Below are 12,770 nucleotides of genomic sequence, written 5' to 3' on the forward strand. Positions count from 1 at the left end.
CAAACCTGAGCTGAGGCTGGGGCTGTGACAGCAAAGGGGAGCAGAAAAAAAAAAACCCAGCAAAAATCCCCAACCCACGTTTTAAATTAATTAGTGATGTCCCTGGTGACTCAGCAGAGGCCAAATGGAGCTGCTTCATGTTTTATGGAAGGGCTTTGCTGCAGGAGACTGAGGACAGCAAGGGACAAACGGGGTGCAGGGGGTGCTCCCAGGAGAGGTGGCCCCAGGGCTGGGTGTCAGCACCTGGTGTAGGACCAGGGCTATTCTGGGTGCCCCATGCGAATGCACAGGTCCCTGGCCACCACGGTGGCATTTGCATAATCATCTTTACATGCCAATTGGGATGGAAAAGCAGAGCTTTTCTCCCATTTCTGTGCCAGGCGCTGGGCACTGGTGGGGAAGGAGGTGTTGGGGCATGACCAGTCCAGTGCAGGTGAGATCTGTGACCTTCAAGGACCAAGGAAGGACCAAGCTGCTGCTGCTGCTGCAGAATTTCCCTGCTCGTGGGTAAACCAGGGACAAGCCTTCAGGGAAGCAGCAGTCTGGAAGCACCCTCTGGCTAGGCTTTCCAAAGAGGGGCTGGGTAATTTAGTGTTTAACAGACGTTGAGAAATATTATTTCTTTTTGGTGAAATTGTCTAATCAATCACTTTTTAATTCAGCCTGCTCTGGCACCCAGGGTACCCTGGGAGGCTGTGGGCTGCTATGCAGAGAGAAATAAGGCTGGATCACTGCTGGCTACCCAACTCTGGGGCTCAGCCCCACGGAGGGGAGCAGGCACTGTCCTCCCAAACCCACCCCCCGCCTCTGCCAGCTCTGACATCTCCACAGCACACCCTATTTTCACTGCCCCTTTGCTCAGCATCCTAAGAGCCATCCTGGTGAGGAGAGGGGGAACAAAGCAGGCCAGCACAGTGGGAAGGGGTTCCAATGGCAAGGACATACTGCTGCTGCTGGGGGGAGATGGTGACTCAGGTCAGGGCAGAGGGAACTGCTTAAATCACAAACCAGGACACATATGGGGCCAGGAGGGCGCTGGGCACAGCTGCCAGGCCTGTGCCCAAGGATGCCTGAGGGAGCAGCAGGTGCAGCCACCTCCTGGTTCCTGCCAAGGCAAAGCCATGGCACAAAACCTTCCCCAGCTGTGACCCTGCAGCAGGTGCCCTTTCCTGACCCACTGACAGCTCCTGGGCTGACCAAATCCATCCAGGGCAAAGGCTGGTGGGCACTTTCCTCAAACCTTCAAAAGGCTGAATCCCCTCAGGGACACGTGGCTCCTTGATGGTGGTGAAGCTTTGCCTAAAGCTTCTTCCTAGGTTCAAAGTTTTTCTTTCCCTGGCCATTGCTCCTCCAAGTGCTGCAATGGACTGAATTCCTCCCTGATGCCAGTTTGGCCTCAGATTTACAGCCCAAGCCCCAAAATCCACTGCTGCTTGTGAGGTCCTTCGAGAGAATCACAGTAGAAAGTGTTTATTTCCATCATAAAGATCTGCTTTAATATTTTAACATAAATCAAGCTGCGCTTTATGGTGATAATAAATTTGCTGGCAGAAACTGCCTTTGCAGCCTGAGGCGTTGGAGCAATTCAATTTGTTTGGCTTTAAGTGTAAGGAGCCGTAATTGAGAAGGGGGAAGTACAGATGTTTTAATTGAGTTTGCAGCTTGCACCCAGAGTTGCAGTAGGCTAATAGAGAAGAGGTGAGGGTCTCCATTACCCTTTCCACTTGCCATTTCTCCTTGGCCTGCAGACCCATCCGTCACGGCCATCCCCTCCAGGAATAGCTGCTCCGTGCCTACGCATCAGGAAGAAAGGGATGGAAAAAGAAGTCAGACTAAACCAGATGTATAATGTGCATTTTATTGGTTTTAATCCCATTTTTAAAAAACTAATTACAGTCAGGACAAAGCATCACGTGTGAATCTGCAATAATGAATTGTTACTGCTGATAATGGCCAAATAAAAATAGACTTATTCACGATGAGTGAGAGGAGAGAGCTCGTGCCCTGCACCACGGGGTCACCCAGTGTCCCCTCAGCCAGTGCTGGCTGCACTGAACCATTCCCTTCTTGCTTTCTCCAGTAATTTTTAAGGCATTGCTATATCATGTTTTATATAAAAAATGTTCTCTGCTGTAGAGCTTCTTTCTGTTAATCACCCCAATTCCTCGGATATATTTGTTTTGCTGCTGTGCAAGGACAGCAGGTGTCTGGGAATTCATGGTTATTTATTTGAGAAGCACTCATGCTCCTTGGGGAGCACAGTAAGGTACCATGGCAAAGGCTGGGGCTGGAACACAAGTGCTCAGCATCCCATTCCATCCAATACCTGGATCCAAGCAGCTCTTGGAGGTGCAGCCCCTCAGAAGTCACCGTCACACATTGTTGAGGGGTACAGGGGGACACACAGGCCAGGGAAGAGAAGGCACATCTTTAAATGTAAGAGATGGCAGGAAAGAGGGTGCCAGGCTGGGCTCCCTCCTTCCTGAGAAGGTAAGGGAGGGTGAGAGGAGATGAAATATCAGAGAACAGCCCTGTTTCCTGGCTGCAATGAAATGTGAAGGCAAGAGACTGAAATGGGCACGTGGAGGGCAGGAGCTGAGCCAAGGGCCTTGCAGACAGCCCTCAGCCCCTCCATGAAGCCACATCTGCACACTCACGCAGAGGAACAGCACCCTCAGCCTCTCCAGCTTCCAAAGGCTCATTTCATCAGCATTCAATTCTCTCTCCAGCTCTGCCTAGCTCCCAGCTGCCACGCAGGTGGCTCCCAGCTCAGCTGCCCCATGAATCTGCCCTCCAAACTACTGCTTCCTAAAACAGACACCAGCACCAGATACCTCTAAAATACCTTCTTAATTTGGTACTGAAGATACCACATCAGCTTTCCAGGAGCACTTGGGGGTGCTTAAACCCACTAGCAGGGGCTGCAAATGCCTGTTTAGGATCAAGCTGGAGACAAGATGAACAATCTCTCCAGATTCTCTCCAGGCAGCTCAGCAAGGACGCAGTGGCGGTGCTCAGGCTTGAGAGGTGCAGGGTTTTGCTTTAAAAGCTATGAAGTGGTTTTATACAGCTCCAGGTACTTGCATATTCCCCCAGGAGGAGCACTTCAGGTCATATGGAAACCAGAAAGTCCTACTTGAAAACAGAGCTTGATTAGAAAGAGCTGCAGTTCAAAGCTTGCTTTAGTGAGTGATGACATTTAATACTGCAGCAAGTGCAGAGGGCAGGAGGATCTGATGTGCACCTGGCTTTGAACCTGCTTTGATAACAGGGGGTTTAAAATAGTTCAGGTGAAAATTTTTAAAGTTCTTTCTCCTGTCAGGAAACCCCTTATGATCTGTGCCCCAGGGCTTCTGAACACAGGACCCAGTGTCAAAGTGGCGTCTTACAGTGACCACAGTCATCCTAAAAGCAGAGCCTCTCCTGGAGCTGCCTAAGGCAGGAGCAGCCCCAAGGCCACCTTAGCCCTGTGCAGAATGGCACGACAGGGTCAAGCCCAGTTCCAGCAGGGTTTCAGGTTTTGCTCCCCTGTTTCGGGAGCGCTGCTGCTGCAGGCAGGGCTGAGCCAGGGCACAGCCGCTCCCTCCTGGCACCACTCATTCCCCTGAGTTAACACCCACCTTGTTTCAAGGCTAATTACCCAACGGGAGCCGGGAACGCTTCAGTGTGCACAGCCGAAGCCTCTGGCGTGTCAGGAGCGGGTAATTAGCACCTCCCCAGCCCACACCGATCCCGATCCCGGCCGCTGGAGTTCAGGCCTGGCTGCTGGTAGCAGCCCCGGGCAAAGCTGAGAAAGGGAGAAGGGCTCTGCCAGTGGAAAGCTCCGTGCTGGTGCTGAGGGCAGCAAGGCTGATTTCCCTTCCAGTGGGAAGAGCTGTATCCCTGCATGCAGAGGGGCATTGCTCTGCCCAGCTGAGCTGTCACAGCACAGGAGAACAGGATGGAAATGTGAATGTAACTCCCGTGGCTGGAGAAATCCAGCTCTAAGCAAAAGATCCCCTATTCCAGGCAATGTGCACAAACATGATAATGCTTCTAGAAAAAGAAAATGTAACAGCACAAAATTATTTCCTTCTGAATTAGGTCTATTTCCACCCTTATGCTTTCCTTCAGCTGGCACAGGAGGTTGGTCTGAAGGAGTCTCAGCAGAAAGAAGAGACTCAGTTATCCCAAACTCCTGCTGGATTCTGCACAGCACATTCCTGCCTTTGGGAGCAGAGACATTTAGTGATGCAGCCAAGGCTGTCTCTCTCCCGTGTGCCGAGACCTGCAGCACACACAGAACCACAGAGGGACAGACAGAGAATGTGCTGCTCTGACAGAGCCAAAGGCAGGAATGGCTGGACGCTGGTTAACGGTGCAGGCTGCCAAGGGCTCAGCCCCAGGGCTTTGTCCGAGAACCAGAACTGTAACAAGGCTGAGTCCACTCCACCCACACCCAAAGTGGAGTGAAGAAAGTCTGTGTCACCAAGCCAACGGCCTGGAAACTTCCCTTCATACTGCCTCTCCCCCTCAGTGCACAGTTCCAGAGGGGGAGCTGAAATGCTGGAGTCTCTGGAGCTCCAGAGGGAGTGTGCTGCTACCCCCATCAGAGCTTTGACTCACTCAGGACAATGTTTGCAGTCACAAATATGAAGCAAGAGAAGCCCCAAATGAGCACGAACACGATCCAGAAGCTGTGCCGGAAAGGGGAGAGGTGCTTGTTCACCGTCCCGCTGCCGAACACCAGCTGCGTGTCCTTGCGACTGCAGTAGGCCAGGAAAGCTGGGATGAGGTACTGGATCCCATTGCCAGCATAGGCCCCCGTGATCCCCACCAAGGACTCCAGGTCGTGGGTGCAGAACGCCACCAGCACTGGGGGAACCAGCGTGATGGCAGGAAAGACAATCCTGTCCACCAGCCACGGGTAGGTGCCCCCCTCTCTGTGGAAAAGGGTTTTCCAGTTGTTGCGCAGGGTCACTGCAATGATGGGGAAGTTGGTGCTGATGGTGAAGACCGGGAAGAGGCCCAGGAAGTAGCGGATGAAGGCCGCGCTGACGACGTCGCAGTTGGTGAAGTTGAGCGTGTACATGTCCATGAGGGTGTCGTTGCGGAAGCAGTAAATGGCAGTGAAGGACAGGAGGCTGTAGAACGCCAGGATCAGGACGTAATCGAGCAGCACGAGCTTGTTGACGTGCTTCTTCTTGGAGATGGGGGTGATGAGGGATGGCAGGGAGTGCTGGCACATGAAGGAATAGACGCACACCCCAAAGAGATTGCGGATGCCCGACAGCTCGGCCATGGACGGGTGACCTTCAGCTTGGCCTCTGCTGATGCGGATGAGGGCCAGAATAATCATGAGGATGAAAGCTGGAGAGAGAGAGAAGGTCTCAGGTCAAGCCCAGGCCCGTGCTCCTCATGACCTCCTCCCACAGCACTGGCAGTCTTGGCACTGGCTTTCTCCTGCTATGCAGAGCATCTCCTTATCTCTTTGATGCACCACCTTATCTGAGGGTGCTACATTAAAGGCAAGGTGCACAGGAATTAATCGTGGTGTGCTGTCAGTGCCAGTCAGTAGATAAGGGAATGGGCTCAGGCATCTCCCTCCAGTCTCCTTCCCACAGGGCCTCACCCTCCCACCCCAAGAGCACAGGGCTGTGCCCTTCAGAAGCAGAAGGCTGGCATGGCTGGTGAACCCTAAGCCCTCAAGGGTTTTGGTCTGTGGATGCTTCTGCCCCCCACACACACTGCTTAAATGCTGTCATTTCAAAAAGGCTGAAGTATGTTTGGCTCCAATCAACCCCAGTAATAGTCCTACACATTTCTAACTGGACTAGTCTTTTCAAGACCTCCCCTACATGCACAGAAGCAGCAGCTACTAGCAAGCTTTCCTGTCCCTGGGATCTGTCAAGCATGATAGAGCAAGAACTAGCCAGCCATTTCCTGGGTAGAAGGAACAGGCTGTCTGTAGCTAATCCCAGGGTGGAGAAGCCAGTCTGGAAGGGACTGAAGCAGCACTGAAAGACTGCTATTAAAATTCATCATTTCTAGACACAAAGTCTGCTTGTCTACCCTTCACTTATGTCAGGAAAAAGCCTAACAACATTTTACAAAGCTTTTTACAAATAACAACATGCCAGGGACAACATGGATTGAGGAGATTGGGCTAATGCCCTTATTACTCTGAAGGTGGAAATTTGAGCCAGAGCAGTTACTGTGAGACTCTCATTCCTACCATGGCATATAAAAGCAGTAGAAAATGAATTCTGGTGTCACAAAAATTGCATCAACCTAGGAAAGATGATCATCAGCTGCTGGAGTTAACAAGTAATGGGGAGAAAAGGACCTGCCTGGCAGGGCAGCAAGCAGTGAGGTTTACAGTCTGGTGCTGCAATGGGTGAGCCACTGTGGCTTGCACAGAGCTGTCCTTGCACCAGTCTGAGGTACAGGAACAGAGCTGTGAATTATCAGGTAATGAAAAAATCAACAAAATGCTGAAACAACTACTACAGACAACTTTGAATGTCCTTAATATAAATCCAGAGGAATTAAAGAGAGCAGGGCACAGTTCAAGTCCATAGCAGGCTGGCAGCAGCGCTGGGAGCTGGGCAGGCTCACCGTGGGGTGACAAGATGACAGGCTTGCTCTGTGCCCAGCCCTGCTGCCCACAACAGGGGAGATTGGGAAACCCTGCCAGGGATGGGACTAGGGAAAACAGTTACAGACCAGTTAGGGAATGCTGCCTCTCTTGTGCACGAAAATACCAGATTATTCTCACTGAACATTGCCTCCCATATATCCCCAGCACTCCCCACAACCCTCTCTCAGAAATTCACATTCTCCTGCAGCAAACAGCAGCTCCATGCTGAACCCTTCCCAAGCCACATGCTGCATTTCACCCTGTGCTGCCTCAGGAAACCTCTTGCTTGCAGCTGTTCCCAGTGACAGGGCACGTCTGCCAGCCCTCCCCAAGCACCACACTGACAGCAGCAGATCCATTCCTCCACCATTCCACAAGGCCAGGTTGTTTTGGGAGTGCCAGGCTCTACTTCCTCCCCCAAGGGCAGTCACACAGAGCTATGGAAGGCAACAGCTCATTGCTCTGGGGGTGTGCAATTCCCCTTGCCTTCACTCAAGCCAAGCAGGAGAGGGGCACTGAGAACAGGGGTACAGTTGTTGTGCCTCCCTCACTGCTCCCTGGAGGGGAGATGCTTGCCAGCCATATCTGCTCAGCAAGAGACCCAGAAGAGCTGTGTTCCAGGTGATGTGACATGGCTGCACTCCCTGGGCTTGCACAGGCTACAAGGAAGAGGAAAGGATGCCCTGAGTAATAAGACAAAGCAGGCTGGGCAGCTCTGGAAATGGCTGAGACTGTTCCTTTCCTTCTTGCCTGGCAGAGGTGGTCAGGCTCTGCAGCCCCATCCTGAGCTGGTCCTGTACCTGGGCTAAGATGTGACTCAGAAGTCTCACACCTCTTCCCCTGCACGCCAGGACAGTGGATCTCCTCATGCTCTGCTCAATCTGTTTCCATCCCCCAAACCCACTCTCACCATTGGCTCAAAGCCCCACTTTCTGCATCAGTGCCAACAGGACCAGGGAAACTTTCAGGCAGGCAGCACCCCATCCTTGAAGCATCTCCCACAGATGCTCCTCTGCCCTGACATGTGCTTTTCTGGCAGGGAACACTGAAGGAGTAGAATTCTTGTGGACTCCCTAAATGATGGATGGTCTTTGGCTTATGCAACTAGAATTTAATATATTTGTTTTTCATTAAATATGCATTTCAGAAATTTATTATAATTACAAGGAGTGAGGATCCAATACTAAGATCCAAACTAGTTTTGCTTCCAACAAGGCAAGCTCTGCTTCCCTGCCCGAGCACTGGTGCACTGCAGATGCAAGACCCTTGAGAGGAAAGGTGCTGAGTAAACTGGAAACCCCCCTGCACAGCTCCAGCCTCAGAAAGGACAACAAAAGTGCTGCCCTATGGTTGTTTTCTCTCAGTCCCTGAGGCAGAAGAGTTTCTCACTCCTGGAACTGGAGAGCTAAAACACTTGCCTGTCAAATTTATCTCTCTGTCCCTGAGAGGAGGCGAGCCAAAAAATGAAACTCTGAAACCTAGATATGGTTTGGATGATAAGTCAAAATGAAAGGAAGATGACAGGCTGATGGACAGGCAGCTTTGAGCAGAAAAGAGGCAGCACAAGCTCCTCAGGCACACACAAAGCTCCCACTCACTTCCCCTACCTGGGACAGCAGGCTGAAGGCAGAGTCACATGACACTATTTCATGTCACCTACTGTTGTCACATCAGCTGTCCAACAACATTCCTTCAGCACAAGAATCCTGGTGAAGACATGGATTCACAAAAACCCCCTTGATGCATTCCTCTCCACACAGAACAGAGGACACAAGCAATGTGTTCCAGGTATGAAACACTCTCAGACCATGATCAGCAGCACTCAGAGCCACAAAGCAAGGTTGACAGTGATGGCATCTTGGATTGTTAGATGGTTACATTAAAAATTTGCTTTAAGCCTTGTTTTATATAAATGCTTAAAAAGCAATCAAGGGTTTTGCTTGTCCTGATTTTTCCACAGTGTTAAACCCACTCCAAGCCCCCACACCACAGGCTTGGCAGTCAGCAAGGCACAGAGGCCACTTCTTGTCTCATCTTATCTCTTTTAGATGTTCAAGCATCATTTTTAGTGAAGGATTTAAGTGAGCCTGAGGAAAAAAATAAAGAGGGGGTATGCCATAAAGGAAAATTGTGATGAATCTCATCCCAGCCATCCAACTGCCTCTCCTGCAGACTCTCTTTGCTCCCCTCACTATCTGAGGAACAAATGTTCTCAGATAAAGCAGACCTTGCAGTCACCCACTGCTCTTCTCCTGCTTGACTCAGGAGATGTTGATTCAGAGACAGGGCAGTTCTGCTCTGGTTCTTGCAGGTGAAGTAAGGATGAATATGGATGAGCAGACGTGCAAAGTAGTACAGTTTGGGAAATATGTGAGTCTGGGGATATTAAGAAATACATTTTTGTGCATTTTGATAGAAACATAACAGAGCTGCAGAGAAGCAGAGAAGATAATTTAGCCATTCTGAGTTTAAGGATCATTTTACAGAGTCAGAGAAAACACCTCTGTAAATGAAAAATGGTGTTTGTACATGAGTTTCATCTCTCTGCAGAAAGGCTACTGAAGAAAAGAAAATAAGTCCAAGCCTCAAACACATTTTTTTCCCCTGTCATGCTAGGTTCCTGCAAGAACTGATGCTCAGAACGAGCTTCTGGTTTAACCCCCCTTGCATCCCTGCAAGACATGGTACTTGTGAGATGTTCCCATCTTCTCCAGCCAGCCCTGTCGCTGCTCCCATTCCTCCCTGTGCAAGGAAAGCCTGAAGAGAACATCACCCAGCTGCCTGCCCCCCTTGCAGGGCCCAGAGATCAGTGGTGTGCAGCCACCCCACGCCTGGCTGCTCCCCTACCCCAGCCATTTGTCTGAGCTGGGGCTGGGACACGTTGGTGGCAGGGCCATCCGTCAGCGGCGGCTGACGGCGTGACAGAGCTTTCCTGTCCAGGCAGAGAATCAATATGCCAGGAAATAATGATAATGGATCACCCCAGCCCAGTGCTGGCCTCCCTTTCATACATTAGGCACAATGATGGATCCCAGGAAGAAGACGCTTTCAGGAGCTTCCTAAACCCAGCTTCCCAAACCCAGATTTCTCCCCACCTCAATCCTGTATCGAGTCAAAACACAGCAGCCCACTCTTCAACAGAGGAATAGATCTCATTTAGTTTAACCTTAGGCAGTTTTTTCATAGAAAGGGCACAAAACCAGGCTGGACTTGATGATCTTATAGGTCTCTTCCAGTCTTGAACTTCTGTGATTCTGTGATCTGCTCTGTACACACTGAACGGGCGAGGAGCACATCAAGACAGCCCTACCCTCTGCATCCCCACCTGACACTTGTGCTACTTCCCTGCTGATGTCTTTCTAGGATGTTGGAGCCCCTTCTCAGAGCCATCTGGCTTCCAGCAGTGATGTGGGCAAGCTGGAGAGCCCACTACAACTGTGGAATCACCAGGCATTCTGGATTCTTTGTCATTTGAAGTATTAAAGCACAGCTGGAGTCCAACATGCTGGCAGAACAAAGTACCTAAAATTAAGACATTGATTTTTAAATTTAAAACTCATTTAGCTAGTTTCTCTTGCAGAAGCTATATCCTGCCACTTGTTCATGACCTCCAGTTCTCCACAAACTCCAGAGCAGCAACTGATTAACTTCTCCAACCTTCAGAGGGGGTTTCTATATGAAGTGACAGTAAAGAGGTAACATGAAAACCAGGTTTGCTCCATTAGATGGGGGAGCTGGAGAAGTTAAGGATCAGATTTGACAATGACAGAGCCTAAAGCACCATCTCTAGGAAGATGAAGGATTTATGAGTGCAGAGACTGTGGGGAAACAAGATGGATATGTTCATAGAAGACAGGAATTCTCCAGAGAGAAACGTCAGAAGGAAAAGAGGAGGGAAATTACTTCCCAGAAAAAAGGTATGAGCAAAAGTTGTGGAATATCACTGTGGCTCCTTCCTCTAATGGGGAGCAGGGACTTGTCTGGACAGTGTTACCCTCCCTGCCCCACAGGCTGAGGGAGGATCCACATGGCAGAGGACTGATGCTTATACAGACAAGTGTGACACAGCTTACCAAGAAAAAGCCTCTCAGGCACCTCCACTCCTCCAGGCCTGGCTTGCTCCTGCTGCAGCCAACTCAGACACTGATCCTTTGGACCAGGTGGACCTCCTTTTCTTCACAAAGGCAAATTCCATTTAAAAAGTACTACCAGGACTTTTTGGCAACCAAAAGCAGTTCAGTGGAGCTTCTCTGCTCTAAGGGCATCATTTCCCTGCTTTTCTTCATCAGGCTTGCACTACCATAACCAAGATTTACAAGTAGCTTCCCCAGCAGCGCTAACAACGCCTGCCATGAAACCAGCACAGCTGCCCCATCCCAGCCCACATCAGCTGCTCCCACAGACATCTGCACACCAGCAACAGCTCAGGGCAGAAAAATGGCCTTGCACTCAGGCATTTATCACAGATGCTTTTTCTCAACATATGGGAAGGAAAGAGGAGCCAGTGAGGCTTGTTTGCTTCTAGGGGAAAATTGCCCGTGTAGTTTATGGGCCTCTCTCTGTCAGTCACCTTTGGCAGAAGAACCATAAAACCTCTGCAACCAGGACTCTGCTCTCAGCTCTGCTGCTGGCTTGGCCTATTAGCTCTGACAGTCACATCTCTGTCCATGCCATAATTTATTCTTCAGAGAGAATGGAATAATAAAAGTAAATAATAAAAAAAGACACACTTTGGTGTCCCTGTGAGCCCAATACACACTTTGGTGTCCCTGTGAGCCCAATACACACTTTGGTGTCCCTGTGAGCCCAAACTACAGCTGTGCATGCTTTGGAAAGTACTGGCTGCAGAGCACCCATGTCCCATAACACCCAGGTGCTCTGCAGACTCAGCCACATCTTGTCCATCCTGCCTTGGGCCCTACACAGCAAAGTTTTTTATCATCTTGTTCCACCAATGTCCACTCTGAACAGAAAGCAGCTTTTCATGCCACAGCCCCACACTCTGAAAACCTGAGTGGGCACCATCATCCAGACCCTTTTTCAGGGTTGAATATGCCCTTAGATGTCCAGCTCCCCTTCCTCAGCTCTCAGGCCCATCAGTGTCTGTTGCTGCCTGAATAAAGTGCTCTCTTCAGGAGCATCAGCTCCTCAGGCAGGATCTCAGTGGTCCTGTCCAGACCAGCAAATCACTCTCCATCTGTGTCTGCAGCTCACAGGGCTCTTCCTCTCACACAGGCACTGCTTCACCCCATTGCCTCCCACAAACAGCCCTGAAATGAGCTCCTCAGCCAACAATCCCAAAAGCAGGCATGACAGAAGCACAGCATTTTAACTAACTCTTCATAAATATATTCACTTCTCTTAGTGAATTATTTAGCCTGGGCTCTAGCAGGAGCTTCATCTGCTCCAAAAGGGATATAAGAACATGAAGTAACTTTGTTGAAGCAGCATGTCAGAATGAACATGCAACAGTGTCCTGATTTACAGTCCAATTCCCTCATCCTCCTGTATGCCCTGCAGTGTGAAAGGAGAGGGGCAGAGATCACAACGATCCTCCTTAAGCTATTTGCAGAAAGCTCAATTTCTGATCTGAAAAGAGGCCACCCACCTTGAGGCCTGTGGGCACCAGCAGGCTAATTTCTCAGCAGGAGACTGGCAATGCAGGACTTCAGATAACTGTCACCCCCTCCTAAATCAGCCTCCTCTGTAACTCAGTCTCAGTACTTGAAGGGATGCAGCACAGTGACTCCAGGTTTCTGCAGTAAGTCAAGCACAGACAGCTCTGCTGCTAAGGATGGCAGGAACAGTTACCTGAGACTGCTCACAAGGTGAGATGGTCTGAGAGCAGTGCTGTAAACAGCAGAGCTCTGGTGGAAAGAGCAGAACTACCAGAGAAACCACCAGATACAGAAAGTCAGCCCCACTAGCACACTCTGGACAGCCCTTTTCTAGTTTCTGCCCCAGAAGCCTTCTACCAGGTATCCTGGAAAAGGATGGGATGGAGAAAAGAAGGGTTTAACACAGACTTCCCAGAAATTCTGGTTTGCTTTCCCTCCACCTTATCAGCCAGGGGAAAGAGCTGGGGTAGAGATTTTACTCCTGTGCATGTAATTGTGAGATCATTGTTTGGGCAGAGTTGTGAAGGCTCTGT

At 50.3% G+C, this 12,770-nt stretch overlaps 1 protein-coding gene across 2 annotated transcripts in view; it reads right to left on the reverse strand.

The window, feature by feature from the left end:
* Positions 1-1,842: 1,842 nt before the first annotated feature.
* The window catches only part of TMEM104 (transmembrane protein 104), a 44,052-nt gene continuing 33,124 nt past the window's right edge, over positions 1,843-12,770 (reverse strand). For both annotated transcript variants that reach the window (XM_058038685.1, XM_058038684.1), the window contains exon 10: positions 1,843-5,349. In XM_058038685.1, coding sequence (XP_057894668.1) covers positions 4,589-5,349 — 761 coding nt within the window. In that variant the 3' untranslated portion in view covers positions 1,843-4,588. The remainder of the gene's footprint in view (positions 5,350-12,770) is intronic.

This window comes from Melospiza georgiana, chromosome 21, assembly GCF_028018845.1.
Source record: "Melospiza georgiana isolate bMelGeo1 chromosome 21, bMelGeo1.pri, whole genome shotgun sequence".
Taxonomy (NCBI): Eukaryota; Metazoa; Chordata; class Aves; order Passeriformes; family Passerellidae; genus Melospiza; species Melospiza georgiana.